The 19,408-nt window shown below is 33.1% G+C and overlaps 1 protein-coding gene across 1 annotated transcript in view; it reads left to right on the top strand.

The window, feature by feature from the left end:
* The window catches only part of LOC127703043 (protein arginine N-methyltransferase 7-like), a 32,994-nt gene extending 13,812 nt beyond the window's left edge, over positions 1-19,182 (top strand). Inside the window, exons 6-14 of the mRNA XM_052207433.1 lie at positions 223-455; positions 2,074-2,257; positions 3,532-3,662; positions 4,972-5,101; positions 6,420-6,503; positions 9,712-9,849; positions 10,260-10,496; positions 16,576-16,739; positions 18,884-19,182. Of these exons, the coding sequence (XP_052063393.1) occupies positions 223-455; positions 2,074-2,257; positions 3,532-3,662; positions 4,972-5,101; positions 6,420-6,503; positions 9,712-9,849; positions 10,260-10,496; positions 16,576-16,739; positions 18,884-19,160 (1,578 nt within the window). The 3' untranslated portion in view covers positions 19,161-19,182. The remainder of the gene's footprint in view (positions 1-222; positions 456-2,073; positions 2,258-3,531; positions 3,663-4,971; positions 5,102-6,419; positions 6,504-9,711; positions 9,850-10,259; positions 10,497-16,575; positions 16,740-18,883) is intronic.
* The last annotated feature ends 226 nt before the right edge of the window (positions 19,183-19,408 follow it).

A 19,408-nucleotide genomic window follows, 5' to 3' on the forward strand; every position in this document is an offset into this window, starting at 1 on the left:
ATGGTAGGATATAAGGTTGATACAAAAACTACATGAAAAATTAAACTAAATCTAAAATATTTCAAAAATTACTGTATGATATTAAGAGTTCTTCAAAAAACACTTCAAGCAAAAGATTGAAATTGACAAAAACATGTCACCTAAGAGGACTAATTCTGTAGTTAGTGAATAGATAAGATTCTGTTGTATTGCCAAATTACTTATTTTGCAAAATTATTTCAGGAAAATTGTATAGTAGTTCCATCATCATCCAACATGTATGTACAAGTTGTCTCATCTGAGTTCATCAGTCGATGGAAAGATATACAGCCAATCAAATTGCAAGGATGTGATGATGTCAGACCACCTTCAGATACGACGAGTTGTAGTGGAGCTATTGCATTACATGACTTACAACTTCAGCAGCTTCCAAGAGATCAATTTACTTGTCTTTCTGAGCCTTTGAAAGTATTTAGGTAAACGAAATGTTACATGTTCTTATTTTCATTCATTTTTATACAACCGTAAAAAATTTTGGGGTCGTATATTGGTATCACGTCATCATCGTCAGCTTAGTCCGAAGACATTTGGTTTCAAGACAATAACTTTAGTAAATGTAAATAGAAATCTATGAAATTTAAACACAAGGTTATAACCACAAAAGGAAGGTTGGGATTGATTTTGGGGGTTATAGTCCTAACAGTTTAGGAATTAGGGGCCAAAAATAAGCATTTTTCTAGTTTCCAGACAATAACTTGTTGAACGGTGTATGGATCTCTCTGAAATTATACCACAAGTTTCCATACCACAAAGGGATGGTTAGGATTGGCTTTGGGGGGTTTTGGCTCAAACCGTTTTGGAATTAGGGGCAAAAAAGTAAGAAAAAACAAGGGTGTCCTGGATAATGGACAATTAAGTACAAATTACAGTGTAAGGGAGGTAATTCAATGTTGTGTTTGAATTACCTCCCTTACACTGCTTTTAAATTATGTATAAAGAAATGTTATATTGTCTTGATGTGATTAGCTGTCAATTTATTTTTTGGAAGTTACTATTTTAATAATTTAAAAATGTTGATTAAGGTAAATTAATTTTTGCCATGATTATGTATGTCATTTAATTTTCTATTTTAAGACTTTTATGATGTATTTAAATGGGTAATTATGGTTACAAACTCCATTGGAAATTTGAATTGAGATTATGACCATATGTCAATTCGCAACAGCATAGTGTATTGCACAAAAGCAAAAAAATTGAATATGAATTCAAATCATAACCAATTCTAAGTTCTTTGACCACAGTTATTCTGTGTCAGAAATATGTGTCAAATATTTAATTACAATCCAAATTCAGACCTGTATCAAGTGTGAATATTGTGTCCATTTTTGCCCCAACTGTTCAGGGTTGGACCTCTGGGGATTGCATTTATGATCTTCACAATATAAAGATAAGAAGATGTGGTATGATTGCCAATGAGACAACTCTCCACCAAATTATGAAATGAGACCAAATGTTGTATAAGTATTCAAATGACCATTACTGCACAGCAAGTAACTTGAAATACATTTAAATTAAGAGATATAGAGAGTTATTATACTTATTTGAAATAAAATTTAAAATCATTCGTATGAATGTAATGGTACATGATTTATCATGAAACATAATAATGATACAGGTAATTAAAACTACTGTAAATTCAGAAATTATTGCGAGGTTCTTATTAATGCGAATAATGTGACTTGGTGAGTATCGCAATAATAAGAACTCGCATTCTGATAACTTAAATATAGACCTGTATGCACTTTTTTTTTGAAATCGCAATAATAAAACTCGCATTTTTGTCCATTCTTGAAAAATTGCAATAATAAATGCACACAATAATTTCTGAATTTACAGTATTTGAATGTGAATTGATTTATTCGAGCTGCTTATGTATGCAGTTGTGATCTCAATTACCAATTAAACCATGAGTTGTCAAATTTTCATCAAACTAAATGTTTTTATCCAGTTTAAAAGGTTTTTCCCCCAGTATTATAAACATAGTGATAAAAAAAGTGTGAATGAATTACAAATTGTCTTATATTATATTTGTAGATTTGACTTCAGTGGCAAAAAACCTCTAGTTAGTAACAGACAGTCAGAAGTCTTTTTTGAAGCTTTATCTAATGGTCATGTGGATGGTATTTTGATGTGGTGGGATTTACAGATGGACACAAATGGGGAAATTGATCTCAGCTGTGCACCTGACTGGGTACACCCTAATCTGAAGGAATTACAGGTAAAGTGGGAAGCTGGAATTAACCTAAGCTGTGCACCTGACTGGGTACATCCTTATCCTAAGGAATTACAGGTAAAGTGGGAAGCTGAATTAACCTAAGCTGTGCACCTGACTGGGTACATCCTTATCCTAAGGAATTACAGGTAAAGTGGGAAGCTGAATTAACCTAAGCTGTGAACCTGACTGGGTACATCCTTATCCTAAGGAATTACAGGTAAAGTGGGAAGCTGGAATTAACCTAAGCTGTGCACCTGACTGGGTACATCCTTATCCTAAGGAATTACAGGTAAAGTGGGAAGCTGGAATTAACCTTAGCTGTGCACTGGACTGGGTACATTCTAATCATAAGGAATAACAGGTAAAGTGGGAAGCCAGAATTAACCTGTGATGTGCACCTGACGATACATCCTTATCCTAAGGAATTACAGGTAAAGCGGGAAGCAGGAATTAACCTGTGCTGTGCACCCGACTAGGTTTATTCTAATCCTAAGGAATTTTAGGTAAAGTGGGAAGCTGGAATTAACCTAAACTGTGCACCGGACTGGGTTCATTCTAATCCTAAGGAATTACGGGTATAGTGGGAAACTGGAATTAACCTTAGCTGTGCATCCGACTGGGTTCATTCTAATCCTAAGGAATTACAGATATATTATTAGACTAAGCTGTGCATCTGACTGGGTACATTCTTATCCTAAATGAAATGATCAGCAGGAATTAATTAAGCAGTGCAGCTGACTGGGTACATCCATATACTAAGGAATTACAGGTAAAGTGGGAAGCTGGAACTAACCCAAACTGTGCACCTGACTAGAATCCCTTTATAAAATCCCTTTATGAAAAAACATTAAAAAAAAAGATACTATTAGAAGATTTTTTTATAACCACAAACTTGTATCAACAGAATTAGGTAAAATGATAGTATCGGATGTCTACACTGATATATAAATTCTTTAATTTAGAAAAAAATGAATAAAAAGCAATATTTGACATGTATTTACAGATGGATTGATGGAAATTGTGTTTGAGCGTGTAAATTAAAATAACTGAATAAAAGGAAATGTTGGTTACACATCAATGAGACAATAACCCAACTCCATAAATAAATTAAATGACATTGTTCTACTATTAAAGATGTTAAAATTTTATTGAACTCTTTTGAATCTTCAGTATATAAAGCCAACCATGCATGCTTGGGAGGGAAAAGGTTATTAACAAGGCAAATATAGAACAATATTGTGATAACAGAACAGAAAATAATGTCTGTATTTTTGCAGTGGAGAGATCACTGGATGCAGGCAGTGTATTATCCCAGCAATATTTTGCCAGTACTGAAAGATGATAAAGTGAAGGTCATCAGTAACCATAGTGAATACAATTTGTGGTTTGATGTAGCAAAAGAAAACTCGTAAGATTTATCGCTTTTTACTTGAAAGGGCATCTATATTTAGGTTCTTATTTTATATGCAAACACTTTTTACATTTAACATTCGTCCGGTATACTCAGGGTATATTCATGGTCATTCAATGCGTGTTTCATATGAATTAAATATATGAATGAAAAAAGCATATTCATTGTAATATTATATGCTTTATAGCATTAAATGGGTATGTAACTTGATTTAATATGATATTAGCAATGCATGGGCTCTTTTCACAAAAAAATCTTACAATGAAGGTCTTTTGGCTTGGATACCTTTGTTCCTTTGACCTATTCATTTGAAGTATGAGAAGAAAGTATTGATCTCAATATTTTTGTAGAAACCTTTGAACTATTCTTCAAAAAGAGGATAAGTAGGAAAAACCTGAATACTTTTATCTACGAAAAATCAATAATAGAATACTGTGGATTAATTTTTATTCGTGGGATACAAATTTTCATGGATTTTATGGGTACAGGTGAACCCCAAATTTAAATATTCAACGAATTACGAATTTCCTATAGGCCTGTATGCAGATTTGGCAAAACCATGAAATCAAATGTCTTTCTTAAACTATCCTGGGTTGCTTCCAAACTTGGACAGAAGCTTGTTTGTGATCATAAGATAGTATCCAGAAGTAAATTTTGTAAAAAAAAAATCCATTTTTTCCTTATTTTACTTTTAAATGGACTTAGATTTTCTGCCAGGAAACAACACATTCACTCTGTGGTTAAAGTTTTTCAAATTTTAATAACTTTCTTTTACTATTTTGGATTTGTACCAAACTTGGACAGAAGCTTGTTTATGATCAAAAGCAAGTATCTAGAAGGAAATTTTGTAAAAAAATAAATCCATTTTTTCCGTGTTTTACTTTTAATGGACTTAGATTTTCTGCCAGGAAACAACACATTCACTCTGTGGTTAAAGTTTTTAAAATTTTAATAACTTTCTTATACTATTTTGGATTTGTACCAAACTTGGACAGAAGCTTGTTTATGATCAAATGCTAGTATCTAGAAGGACATTTTGTTTTCTTCCAGTTAACATTACATTCAGTCTGCAGTTAAAGTTTTTAAACATTTATTAGATTCATAAACTATCCTGGATTTTTACCAAACTTGGACAGAAGCTTCTTACAATCAAAAGATAGTATCAAGAGGAATATTTTTATTGATTTACTTCCTCATTTTTGTTGAGCCTGCGATTAACAGAAAAAGTAGGCGAGACACTGGGTTCCGTGGAACCCTTACGAATTTTTGTTGATATCATATTTGATTATTTTTTTTAACTTTTCAGTAATGGAAACACTAAGATTAGTAATGGACCAGATTGCTTTTGTGGTATACATACAGCCATTAGTAGGACTAGATTTGGAATGATAAATGACCCAGATAGAAGACAAATAATTATTGATGCGTTGAGAAAGGTAAACATATCAGTCTTTTAGTCATTATAATGTACCTTCATTCTAAGCTGAAATTATGCATGTAACACATTAACCCAATTTGATTCAAACTGCTGAGCTAAAAGGTAATGAATGATATACCAAAAGAGAAAACACAAAACAACAAACTGAAATATGAAAACATATGTTTCTTAAATTGTAAGTTGGTATCATTATAAAATAAAAGAGAATCTAAATACTAAAAAAATACTCAATCTGCCTAATTAACCATTTATATTTTAAAGAAAAAAAATATCAGAGAATTATGTTTATAAATGATAAAATGTTTCAAAAAAAGACTTTCAGAAAAAAAGGCATCACCTGGCTCATTTTCCTGTCTCATAAGAAAATAAGTATTATTTTAACTGTTTAAATAGTACATATCATATTAACACTGAGGTTGTGAGTTCAGACCCCTTTCCTGGCAAGATGAGTGCCAGTTTTCCAGCTGAAGGTCATTTGTTCTCTCCTTGTACTGCAGCTTCTCCACCAATATAAATCGGGCCACCACGATGTAGCCAAGTGTGCAGAAGATGGGTTAAAACACCAACAAGTTAAAATTCAATCATTATATTAATATTAAATTGTTTGAGTTATCTCCCCTTGTAACAGAAATCTTTAATTTTTTTGATAAATCAAAATATCTTTTGTATTTGTGTAAAAGTGAATACAAATTTAATGATAAGTGTCATCATTTGAATGAGTTCCACCAGTCTTTGCATGTTTGTATCAAGATGTGTTAATTTAGTAAAAGTCTATTCTGTTTAATAGCAATTCAAGAAGACTGAATACTCTCATATTACTTAAAAGTTGGCATTAAAATAACTAGAAAAGAAGGGGAAAAATTAACACTTTTGATTATAGTAAAAGTAATCCAAGAATTCAAATATAGAAAATATACTCAACGAGTGACTAAGAATTCAAATATATAAAAAATATTCAACGAGTGACCAAACAACACATTAATTCACAAATGTGTGTTGCACATGAGTTAATAATCAGTGTTGTTGGGTCATGAGTTGAATATTTTTGAATATTTTAATTCTTGGATTAGTTATTCTTTTTGTTACATTGACTTTTGGATTGAAATAAAGTTCAAAATGTATGGAACTATATCTTTTCTATGCATTTTGAATATGTTTGATGCTTCATCATCAACAAAAAGGCTTAACAACACCTGTTGTTGTATGATGTCAGACGAGTGAAATTATCAGATTTATTTCACATGTGAAATTGTCAGATTCTATTGCCCAGTTAAATCACGTTATTTTACTGCAATAAGTGTTTTTTTTTATTCTAGAATATTAAAGATGATACAGTATGTCTATGTATAAGTGATGGAAGCCTTCTACCACTGATAGCCACTAGACTTGGTGTCAAACAGGTAATAAACAAGTGCATCATTGAAATAGAAAGAACTCTACTTATACATCATGATATATACCCCCCAAATCCCCCCCTAGCTTGATAGTTCTTTAAGTTATGATCCTGTTCACCTGTCAGGAGTTAGGAGTTAGTCTTCTTACATAAATACATAAATGCTCACAGCACTTAAAGAATTTAAGGAAATACACTAGTGAAAGTGGCAAGAACTGCCTTGTTTTACATTGTCAGATTATAAATATTCAGATTTGAGCAACAGCTTTACCAAGGATTATGTTTTGCTATATGATGTAGTTTTGTGATTCAAATATATTATTTTATTGAGGATTTGGCTCTGTTATGGGTTTATCTTCCAAAATTGGCAGATTTTTTGGTGTCAAATTCACAAATAATCATATGCCAATCATTGAAGGGACATAGTAGTGTATACAATTGTCTGTCTGTCCATTCACATTTCATTGAAAGATTAGAGAAGGCTTTGATCAAACCTCATGAAACTTGTATGTGATATTGGAATCAGTGAAAAAAACATGTTGGATTTTGAAATTTTTGTGTTTGTTCCAAAGTTATGAAACTATCTGATTTTATAAGGCAGTTTTGCACATATTGCACGGTATGCTTGAATGATTACCTTTAAAATAAAACTTTTGTTGGGATTAATTAAGCTCCCTTTATATTTAAAACAAATTCTGATTTGTAGTTCCAGAGCAAGGGTCTGGAAATTTTTCACACATTACAGTCATTTTCAATTTCAAATTATCATGACGTATACAAACTATTATCAATGGTTTTATGGTCTAAACTGCATAATCAATTTGAACCTGTTTTTGTAAAAGCATTCAAAAATAATATGTAAAATACAACAGTTTAAAACTGCAATGATTTTAATGACTTAAAACTGCAAATTCTGTAGGAATTGACTGCATAATCAATTTGTACCTGTTTTGGAAAAAGCGTACTAGAATAATATGTTAAATGCAACAATTTAAGACTGCAATGATTTAATGACTTAAAACTGCAAATTCTGTAGGAATTGACCATGCTTCTTTCATTTTGAGAAATGGAAAGTTTTCAAGCTGATTATGAATTACAACAAAAATCGGATACTAGTTGACATGTCATAACTAAGGAGTGACCCACCATTTTGAATTGCTTTGATCAACAAATGTTTTCGATTATTACAATATTATAAAAAAAAAAACATCACCTACCTCAAAAAAGCCGTTTTGATGTGATTTTATCCAAATTTGAATCATAGAAGTTACGTAATTAGCTTTAGTTTGTAAGTTCGCATTTTTATGACGTCATGTTTAGACATGAGGTTGGTGCACGAAAATCATTGACATGAAGTTTCGAGGAATTTTATTTTATTTCAAATTTATACATTTTTTTAAGCTCTAACGTATTATTTCTTTTTGTAATGCATTAGAATCAGAATAACAGTACTGTAGTGGAAGAGTTGTCAACGTAAATTTTGATTTGACGGCGGCAACTTTTCAACTACAGTACTGTTATTCCTTAATTTATCATACAGCTTTTTCTTCTGGCTATGGTCAAGCGTCTAATCATGTACTTGTCAAAAAAAGGAAGAGGACACTTGCATGCACAAGTACAAAAATGTACTAAGTAATGAATATTGGCATGTTCGTCTTAACCTGAAGTTTCTCTTTTAACAGTTAAAGATTGTATAGAAAGATTTAATTTCAAAATCTAAATTATTGATAGCCTTTGCTGAAAAAGTATTTCATGATAAGGTCAATCGTCTGTACTTGGTCAGTATTTTCTGCAGGTGTCAACACAAGTAAATATAATATCCATGGAGGTATTGATCAGTTACTTGTAGGGCCCTGTGGATTATCATACAGTTTTAAGAGGCATTTTTATTGCTGGAAAAAAAATGGCAATTAAGATTTTGTAACTTTGTAAAAAAAAAAGCAATATCTAATAAATTTGTCCAATCTTCGTAAATTTTCATTCAAAAGAATCATGACCTAAATCCCAAAATACAATTCGTTCAAGGACCTTAAATCTTCGGTCATGTCTTGAAAACATGACCGTTTTCAGACCCTTGTTCCAAAGTTATGGGACTTTAACTGTCTGATTTAAGAAAATTTGGGGTATGCTTGGATCAATTTACTGGAAACTTTACACAATTGTTTGAATTAGTGAAAGTAAAATATGTTTTGATTTTGAAATTTTTTCAATCAATTTGTTATTCCAGAGGTATTGAGCTTTAACCATCAGATTTAGGATTTTTATGCCCCCGCCGTAGTGAAGGGTGCATTAAGTTTTACCCTTGTCCGTCTGTACGTACGTACGTACGCATGTCCCAAAATTGGGTTTCCATTCTCTAACTTTAGGTTGCCTCAACCAAAAGTTATGAAACTTATACACAATGCTTATTACCACAAAACACAGATCAAGTTTGAATTTGGGTGGCGTCACTTTTACTGTTCTAGAGTTATGCCCCTTTACAAATGGAAAAATTGCTGAATTTTTCGTTTCCATTCTCTAACTTTAGTTTGCCTCAACCAAAAGTTAGGAAACTTATACACAATGCTCATTACCACAAAACACAGATCAAGTTTGAATTTTGGTGGCGTCACTTTTACCGTTCTAGAGTTATGCCCTTTACAAATGGAAAATTCCTGAAATATTTGTTTCTGTTCTCTAACTTTAGTTTGCCTCAACCAAATATTATGAAACTTATACACAATGCTTATTACCACAAAACTCAGATCAAGTACAAATTTGGATAGTGTCACTTTTACAGTTCTTGAGTTATATCCCTTTATAACGTTTTATGCAAGTGGGGGCATCATCTGTGTCCCATGGACACATTCCCCATTTATTTTTTTATGTGTCACACATTATTTTTAAATGCTTGGATCATGTTACTACAAATTTTACACTGTTGTTGGGAATGGTGAATGTAGGCTCCCTTTTTACCTTGTAAAATTTGGGGTTTGTCGTTCAAGAGTTATGGGACTTTTAACAGTAATATTTAAGGCAATTATTATATGCCTAAGGATATCCTGAAAAAATTCAATATGCACAAGACAGGCATATCATATCATGCGCTCTTGACGCAGCTGTTAGTTTTATTTATGATCTCTATTACATATTTTTGTATCCTTCTGTCACTGAAAATTTCTAATTAGAAAAATCCATGTTCTTTCATCTATAAAGCTTGCTGAATTTCATTTCAGGTTTATACTGTAGAATCTAATCCATTGTGTAAAAGAATTGTTGATAGATTCATAGAAGAAAACAGTCTGAGTGAAAAGATCAAGGTGATAGAGAAACATCCAGAGAATGTGACCATTGATGATGTTGATGGAAACAAGGTTGAGTAATATTCTAGTAACAAATATCTTATCAAGTCCACAAGTTACATGGTCTCTTCACTTTGAAAGTTTTGTTTAGTTTATATGTTAAAGTCTGTGATTAGGTCAAATCAAGGGTACCTACTAGTGGTAGGTCAATGATATTTGGAATGCAGTTGTATTAGCATTTTCAAATTTCATTTCAAGATGCTGTGGTATTGGTACAGTTTGACATTTGTTAAACATTTTAAAGGTCATACATTGATTTTGTTTCTTAAAAATATGACAGTTTTTTGTTGTATTTCCTGAAAATTTGGTTGCGGATAAGGCATTGCAAGACTACAAATATGACCATTTGTAATCTTAATGATACTCAAATGACCTTTTCAAATAAAACATAAAACATAATGTATACTGTGGTAATATTTCAGGTTGACTTAGTTGTAGGAGAACCATATTTCCAAACATCAATGTTACCATGGCATCATATACAGTTCTGGCATTCTGTAAAATGTTTATCCAACGTTTTGCATCCTGAGACAATAGTTTTACCATGTAGAATGACTATAAAGGCTGTAGCTGTAGACTTTATAGATCTCTGGAAGATAAAAGCGCCTGTTGGAAACTGTGAGGGTTTTGATTTGGATATTTTTGACAAATTAATTGAGGTAATTTATACAGATATGATACTGTAGCTACTTTATATGAAACTTGTTTGTGGAAATGATACATGACTAAGATATGTCTAAGTATTCACAAAACATCTACAAAAAAAACCTAGCTTTTTTACGGTAGGGTTTTTTTCTCATTGCTGAAGATAGTATGGTGGCCTATAATTGCTTTCTACCACTTCATTTTGACTCTGATGGATAGTAGTCTCATTGGCAATCATACCACAACTACTCATTTTTGTCTCGCCTGCGACGAAAAGTCACAGTATGCGAGACATATGGATTACCATCAGGCAGCGGCGTAAACTCTTTGTATAAAGCTTTATATTTCAGAAGGTAAAAGACCTGGATGCTTTATACCTTGTATACAAATATTTATGTTACGAAGTTTACGACTGTCATATGTCTAATGTCCTTGACTATATTTGTATGGTTCAGTGACGGTTTGAACAAATGTGTAGTCTTTTTGTCATGCAAAATACTCAGGTAGCATGAGTAATATGATAACTATATTTGGTAAAGGGGATCCTTACAAATTCTTCATGTCCGTTAGACAACTGATCTCAACATCATTTCATGGACCAATGGTCACGGTTAATTTTTCGTGGTCAAGTGTGTAACTTAGTTACTATAAGAAATAGGTTAGTTAGATTTAATAGATATAAGAAGATGTGGTATGAGTGCCAATGAGACAACTCTCCATCCAAGTCAAAATTTATAAAAAGTAAACCATTATAGGTCAAAGTACGGTCTTCAACACGGAGCATTGGCTCTCACCGAACAGCAAGCTATAAAGGGCCCCCAAAATGTATGGAATCATTGTAAGTTATACATGTCTGACTGGCAGGTTTCATTTGACCTTGACCTCATTTTGATGGTTCATTGGTCAATGTAAGTTTTCGTGGTTTTGTCAGTTTATTAGATACTGTAAGCCATAGGTCAACTATATTTGGTGTATGGAATGATTGTACGTTGTACATGCTGTCTGGCAGAGTTCGTTTGATCTTAACCTAATTTTCATGGTTCGTTGTTTGCAGATACCATATTTTACGAAGTTTCAGTCTGTTATATGTCCATTGTCCTTGACCTCATTTTCATGATTCAGTGACTGCTTGAAAAAAAATTTGAGTTTTTTTGTCATGTAAATTTCTCACTTAATATGAGTATTAGGATAACTATATTTGGTATATTAGTTCTTTGCAACGTCTACATGTCTGTCAGACAGGATTCACCTGACCTCGATCTCATTTCATGGATCTGTGAATAAGGTTAAAGTTATGTGATTAGGTCTGTTTCTCAGATACTATAAGCAGTAGGTCAACTATATGTGGTGTATGGAATGATTGTAAGGGGTACATATCAGACTGGCAGGTTTCATCTGACCTTTACCCCATTTTCATGGTTCATTGGTCAATGTTAAGTTTTTGTGTTTTTGGTTTGTTTTTCAAGTACTGAGCAATAGGTCAACTTTATTTGCTGTATGGAATGATTGTAACATGTACTTGTCAGTCTAGCTGGTATCATTTGACCTTGACCTCATTTTTATGGTTCATTTGTCAATGTTAAGTTTTTGTGTATTAGTCTATTTTTAGCTCACCTGGCCCGAAGGGCCAAGTGAGCTTTTCTCATCACTTGGCGTCCGTCGTCCGGCGTCGGCGTTAACTTTTTACATTTTGAACTTCTTCTAGAGAACCACTGAATGGAATGAAACCAAACATGGCATGAATGTTCCTTATGAGGTGCTGACCAAGTGTTGTTACTTTGTAGCCGATCCATCATCCAAGATGGCCGCCAGCGGGGGACTAAGTTTAACATAGGACCCTATGGGAAATGCATACAAATGACTTCTTTTAGAGAACCACTGAATGGAATAAAACATAACATGGCATGAATGTTCCTTATGAGGTGCTGACCAAGTGTTGTTACTTTGTAGCCGATCCATCATCCAAGATGGCCGACAGCGGGGGACTTAGTTTAACATAGGACCCTATGGGAAATGCATACAAATGACTTCTTTTAGAGAACCACTGAATGGAATAAAACCAAACATGGCATGAATGTTCCTTATGAGGTGTTGACCATGTGTTGTTACTTTGTAGCCGATCCATCATCTAAGATGGCCGCCATCGGGGAACTTAGTTTAACATAGGACCCTATGGGAAATACATACAAATGTCTTCTTTTAGAGAACCACTGAATGGAATGAAACCAAACATGGCATGAATGTTCCTTATGAGGTGCTGACCAAGTGTTGTTACTTTGTAGCCGATCCATCATCCAAGATGGCCGCCAGCGGGGGACTTAGTTTAACATAGGACCCTATGGGAAATACATAAAAATGTCTTCTTTTAGAGAACCACTGAATGGAATGGAACCAAACATGGCATGAATGGTCCGTATGAGATGCTGACCAAGTGTTGTTACTTTGCAGTCGGTCCATCATCCAAGATGGCCGCCAGCGGGGGACTTAGTTTAACATAGGACCCTATGGGAAATACATACAAATGTCTTCTTTTAGAGAACCACTGAATGGAATGAAACCAAACATGGCATGAATGTTCCTTATGAGGTTCTGACCAAGTGTTGTTACTTTGTAGCCGATCCATCATCCAAGATGTCCGACAGCGGGGGACTTAGTTTAACATAGGACCCTATGGGAAATACATACAAATGTCTTCTTTTAGTGAACCACTAAATGGAATGAAACCAAACATGGCATGAATCTTCCTTATGAGATGCTGACCAAGTGTTGTTACTTTGTAGCCGATCCATCATCCAAGATGGCCCCCAGCGGGGGACTTCGTTTTACATAGGACCCTTTGGGAAATACATAAAAATGTCTTCTTTTAGAGAACCAATAAATGGAATGGAACCAAACATGGCATGAATGTTCCTTATGAGATGTTGACCAAGTGTTGTTACTTTGCAGCCGATCCATCATCCAAGATGGCCGACAGCGGGGGACTTAGTTTAACATAGGACCCTATGGGAAATACATACAATTGTCTTCTTTTAGAGAACCACTGAATGGAATTGAACCAAACATGGCATGAATGTTCCTTATGAGTTGCTGACCAAGTGTTGTTACTTTGCAGTCGATCCATCATCCAAGATGGCCGCTAGGGGGGGGGGGGGGGGGGGGGCTTAGTTTAACATAGGACCCTATGGGAAATACATACAAATGTCTTCTTTTAGAGTACCACTGAATGGAATGAAACCAAACATGGCATGAATGTTCCTTATGAAGTGCTGACCAAGTGTTGCTACTTTGTTGCCGATTTACTGTTCAAGATGGCCACCAGGATATTTTATTAAATAACGGGACCAATATTAATCAAAATTTGGCCTCAATCATTATTTGGGTATCTGTTATGATTTTTATCTATCTTTACATGATTTCTAAAACCAAAGTAGAGTCAGGTGAGTGACACAGGCTCTTGAGAGCCTCTAGTTTAAATACTACTAGCAATAGGTCAGCTATATTTTGTGTATAGAATGATTGTAAGGTATACATATCTGTCTAGCAGGTATCATCTGACCTTGACCTCATTTTCATGGTTCATTGGTCAATGTTAAGTTTTTGTGTTTGAACTATTTTCAATTATCATAAGCAATAGGTCAACAATATTTGATACATGGAATGAGTGTACCCGGTAAGTGTACATGTCTGTCTGGCAGGTACCATCTGACCTTAACCTCATTTTCATGGATCTTAAAAATGTTAAGTGTTTGTGATACTTGTAGTTAAACCTTTATCTTTAAAATTTGCAACATAAAATCAATGGTCAGTAAAGCAGATGAGACATTTCAGCGTGTGCACTCTTGTTATATTATAGCACAAAAAAACATTACAAAACACAATTTATAATTTAATTGGGGAAAGATTTACTATGGCTCTCATCTTAGTTAAGTCTCAACCCTTAAAATATTGAAAGCAAATGTTTATATTACCTTTAAAGTGTTTCGATCTTTTGTGTTGTTTTATTGATGTCTCATTGACATACAACCACCATCTTCTTTATTTTAATGTGTTTTGATTACAAGATAATTTGATATAAAATTAATTTAGAATTACAATGTGGTTATCTTTAATAGTGTTATTAAAATTGATTATAATTGCAATGTTATCTTTGACCTTATTATTACAATAAATTGGTATAAAAATGTTGTTATCATTGACCTTATTATTACAATTATTAGAGCCCAGCCTAGTGGCAGGTCGCCCTATAGTGATCAGTCTGTTCGTCCGTCTGTCCGTCCACTCTATATCTAGAGAACCGTTATAATCTCATACTTTATACTTGACATGAATATTAACCAACACCAGAGGGTGTGTCATAATGTTTGTACAACTTCCTAGGTCAAAGTTCAAGGTCAAAAACTTTGGTTTCAGTTGACAACCCCATGTCCTATTGTAAAGATCGTGTCCGCTCTATATCTTGAGAACCGTTATGATTTCAAAGTTTATACTTGACATGTATATTAACCAACACCAGAGGGTGTGTCATAATGTATGTACAACTTCCTAGGTCAAAGGTCATGGTCAAAAACTTTGGTTTCAGTTGACAACCCCATGTCCTATGGTAAAGATCGTGTCCGCTCTATATCTTGAGAACCGTTATGATTTCAAAGTTTATACTTGACATGTATATTAACCAACACCAGAGGGTGTGTCATAATGTATGTACAACTTCCTAGGTCAAAGGTCATGGTCAAAAACTTTGGTTTCAGTTGACAACCCCATGTCCTATGGTAAAGATCGTGTCCGCTCTATATCTTGAGAACCGTTATGATTTCAAAGTTTATACTTGACATGTATATTAACCAACACCAGAGGGTGTGTCATAATGTATGTACAACTTCCTAGGTCAAAGGTCATGGTCAAAAACTTTGGTTTCAGTTGACAACCCCATGTCCTATGGTACAGATCATGTCCACTCTATATCTTGAGAACCGTTATGATTTCAATGTTTATACTTGACATGTATATTAACCAACACCAGAGGGTGTGTCATAATGTATGTACAACTTCCTAAGCCAAATACAACACTTTAACTAAAAAACATGGAATAAAATCACTTTCAGCACATAACGAGACTATGTAATAACTTAAAAAAGTGCTTCATATCAGCTTATCCATACAAATTGTTTACCACACGAAAACTGCTGCTGATCATTGTCATTGTAGTCCTTAACATTTGCTGCAGAATTCATCTTTATGTCTTTTTCCATCAATCCATACAACTGGCTTAGTTTTATTCTCTTGTGAGTAATTATATGTGGAGATATTACTCCACCAGGGCATAATTCTGGCTTGACAAGTAATGCTAAATAATCTGTGTCTATTTCAAGAAGTTTTTTTTTCTTTTATATTATATTTCTATAATTAAGGGTAAAGTGCATCCGGTGTACTGTAGCACATGTAACCTGCTCTAACAGATTCAACCACTAACATCTTTAATAGTCAAATAGTAACATGTTATTTACAGCGGGGCCCACAGAGATGGCTCCCATCTCAATGATGACAAGTTTAGAATTGTTAGCTTTGACATTTTTGTAATTAATTAAAATAACAATGTTGTTATCTTTGACCTAATTATTACCATTAATTAGAATACCAATGTTGTTATCTTGGACCAAATTATTACCATTATTTAGAGTACCAATGTTGTTATCTTTGTAATATTATTACAATTTAATAATTAGAAAACAATGTTGTTATCTTTGACCTTATAATTACAATTACAATGATGTTATCTTTGACCTTATAATTACAATTACAATTATGTTATCTTTGACCTTAAAATTACAACTACATGTGTAATGATGTTATTGTTGACTGAATTATTGCAATTACAACATGTGCACTGTTATTGACTGCTTTTCTTTTGTAATTATTCTGGTCATTATTTCTCAACATGATCTCAAAATATTGCATTTATAGTGTTGTGATTTTCTCTCATGGTACCATGTTATATTTAAAGAAAACTTAGATAGGATTTGAGTTTTTAAGAAGAAATTAATTACTTCTTAAGTAAAAAAAATAAAAAAGTAAACACTTCAATATTTTTTTCAGGCATCGTCTGATATAGCAGATGAGACAGTAGAACCACAGCCATTATGGGAATATCCTTGTCAAGCCAGAAGTGATGTTAAGAATGTCTATACATTTGATTATACAGATTTTGTAAGCAAGAAAACATTACCTTGTATGACCAACACAAAACTGAACATTAACAGGTTAGTTAAGAAATACTACCCATCAAATATACTAGATACTGTTCTTTTCACTTTTGGCAATGAAACATGAATTTTAACTTTGAATGTTCCCATCATTTATTCTATTTGATTTAAGCTATATTTCACAAAAGACACATTAAGCTCTAAATTCTCCATTGTCTAGGAAAGTCGTGAATAAATCTAATAAAGCCTATAAAAGATCTGCCTTTAACCTCAATTCCTTAAAGGTCGAAACACATATATGACTAAAGTCAATCATTGACTAGATCCCTAAATATAGGCATAGGAATCATGTGAGATTAAAATATTTTTTAGCACAACACTTCTTTTTATTTTTGGGGCCTAGTTGGTGAAATGGTCAAAGTAGTTCATCTACATTGATCCTTAACATGTCAACACTGAGGTTGTGATTCAAACCCTGCCCTTTGCAATGTGCTGTCAGCTCTAATCTTATTTGACTAAGATTGTCAGTTTTCCTGCTAAAGGTTGGGGGTTTCTTTTTTGGTACTTTGGATTCTACCAATTAAAAAGTTACTGCCATGAAAAAGCCAAGTGTGCTGAAAGAGGCATTAAGCATTATCAATCAGTCAATCAATCTTTTAAAAATTTTCGTCTGATGAATAAATAAGATACACTGAAAGAACCTTTACTAAAAAATAATTTCATGCAATGCACTTAGTTTTATGATATCTTGAATTAAATAATGATTATTATTATGAATTATGAGCGAATAAAGATTGACTATTGAAAATTTTCGTTTATGATTTGTTAGTAAAAGAAATCTATAAAATGTTACTTTTTATAGAAACCTTTTGACACCTTCCTGTAAATTAAAGAAATGCCTTAAAATACACAATGAAATATCCATTTTGTTCTTGGTGTACAGTACTCTGTAATGTATCTATATGTATGGGTAATTCTTCTTCAATACTCTATTTGACATGAACAATTATTACATACATAATATAAGGAAACATTTGTTATTTAATTCATACATTATTTGCATATAAATTAAAATCCCATTATTATCAAAAATTTAATTTGAGCATGCTGGCTAATTATTCTGACTAAGCGATCAACTTTTCTAGCAGATTCTTAAAACTAACCTGTATTGTAAATGAGAAAGGCAAAATAAAACAATAATACTGTAACAAAAAATACAATTGTCTTACACTTTATTTGGACTTTCTTTCATAAAAGATAACACATTTCATCATGAACTTCTCAGTTTCTGCATCTCCTTCAAGTCAGACTACAAAATACTGAATAATTAGAGATACTACTTCAAGAGTGTTTAGTGACCTTGATAGGCTATTAAGACCTTGCTCTGTCAGCTTATTAGAGATACTACTACAGGAGTGTTTAGTGACCTTGATAGGCTATTAAGACCTTGCTCAGTCAGCTTATTAGAGTTACTACTACAGGAGTGTTTAGTGACCTTGATAGGCTATTAAGACCTTACTCTGTCAGCTTATTAGAGATACTACTACAGGAGTGCTAGCGACCCTGTTAGGCTATTAAGACCTTGCTGGGTCAGCTTATTAGAGTTACTACTAAAGGAGTGTTTAGTGACCTTGATAGGCTATTAAGACCTTGCTTGGTCAGCTTATTAGAGATACTACTACAGGAGTGTTTAGCGACCTTGATAGGCTATTATTACCTTGCTCAGTTCCCTTATTAGAGATACTACTACAGGAGTGTTTAGTGACCTTGATAGGCTATTAAGACCTTGCTCGGTCAGCTTATTAGAGATACTACTACTGGAGTGTTTAGCGACCTTGATAGGCTATTAAGACCTTGCTAGGTCAGCTTATTAGAGATACTACTACAGGAGTGTTTAGTGACCTTGATAGGCTATTAAGACCTTGCTCGGTCAGCTTACTAGAGCTGATGGGAGGATTAGCCATAAATGAGTTTATCTTCCAAGAGTTCCTGTCACATTATAGTTATCACTGTAAATACATTTCATTGTATGCACTCATGATTTTCTTGACTTTTTTTCAAGCTGAATAGTAGGTCAACGATATTTTGTATACAGAATTTCAGCTAGATGTAGATTTTTGTCAGACAGGGCTAGTTATTACTGTGGATTAAATAAAGTTTGACTTATAATCAAAAATATAATTTATTTAAATATTTTGTAGTCATGGTAGTTGTAATGGAATTGTGTTATGGGCTGATTTTGATTTTGGAGATGGAAATGTTGTAACAACAGGACCAAGGGACATAACTGTGATCAACAAGAAAATAGAATGGGATTATTATTCTAGACAAGGTGTACACTTACTGAAGAAGCCAGTACATATTTCTACAGAGGATTTAAAGCTTAGCAAACACTGTGTTATTAAGATTGAAACAAAATTTGAACCTTTTAAAAGTGATGATTTTGCATTTGCATTTTCTATGGAATATTGTCAATAAAATAACAAAGTGATTTTATTAATAGATCGTTTTTTTTATGGGTTTTTTTTTTAAACTTTTACAATTTCAGACAAGTTCAAATGCAGGTGCTTGAAGTTACAAAAATTCAATTGTTCAAAGTGAAAATAAGTAATTCTTGATTTATTGTCTTTCCTTGACAAAGTTACTTTTAGGTGTGCTGTTTCCAGTGTCTGTGTTTGTAGCATCATTCATTGTTAAAGTTTGTGATTAGGTCTGTTTTAGGTAAG

The sequence above is a fragment of the Mytilus californianus genome, unplaced genomic scaffold (assembly GCF_021869535.1).
Source record: "Mytilus californianus isolate M0D057914Y unplaced genomic scaffold, xbMytCali1.0.p SCAF_5, whole genome shotgun sequence".
Classification (NCBI taxonomy): domain Eukaryota; kingdom Metazoa; phylum Mollusca; class Bivalvia; order Mytilida; family Mytilidae; genus Mytilus; species Mytilus californianus.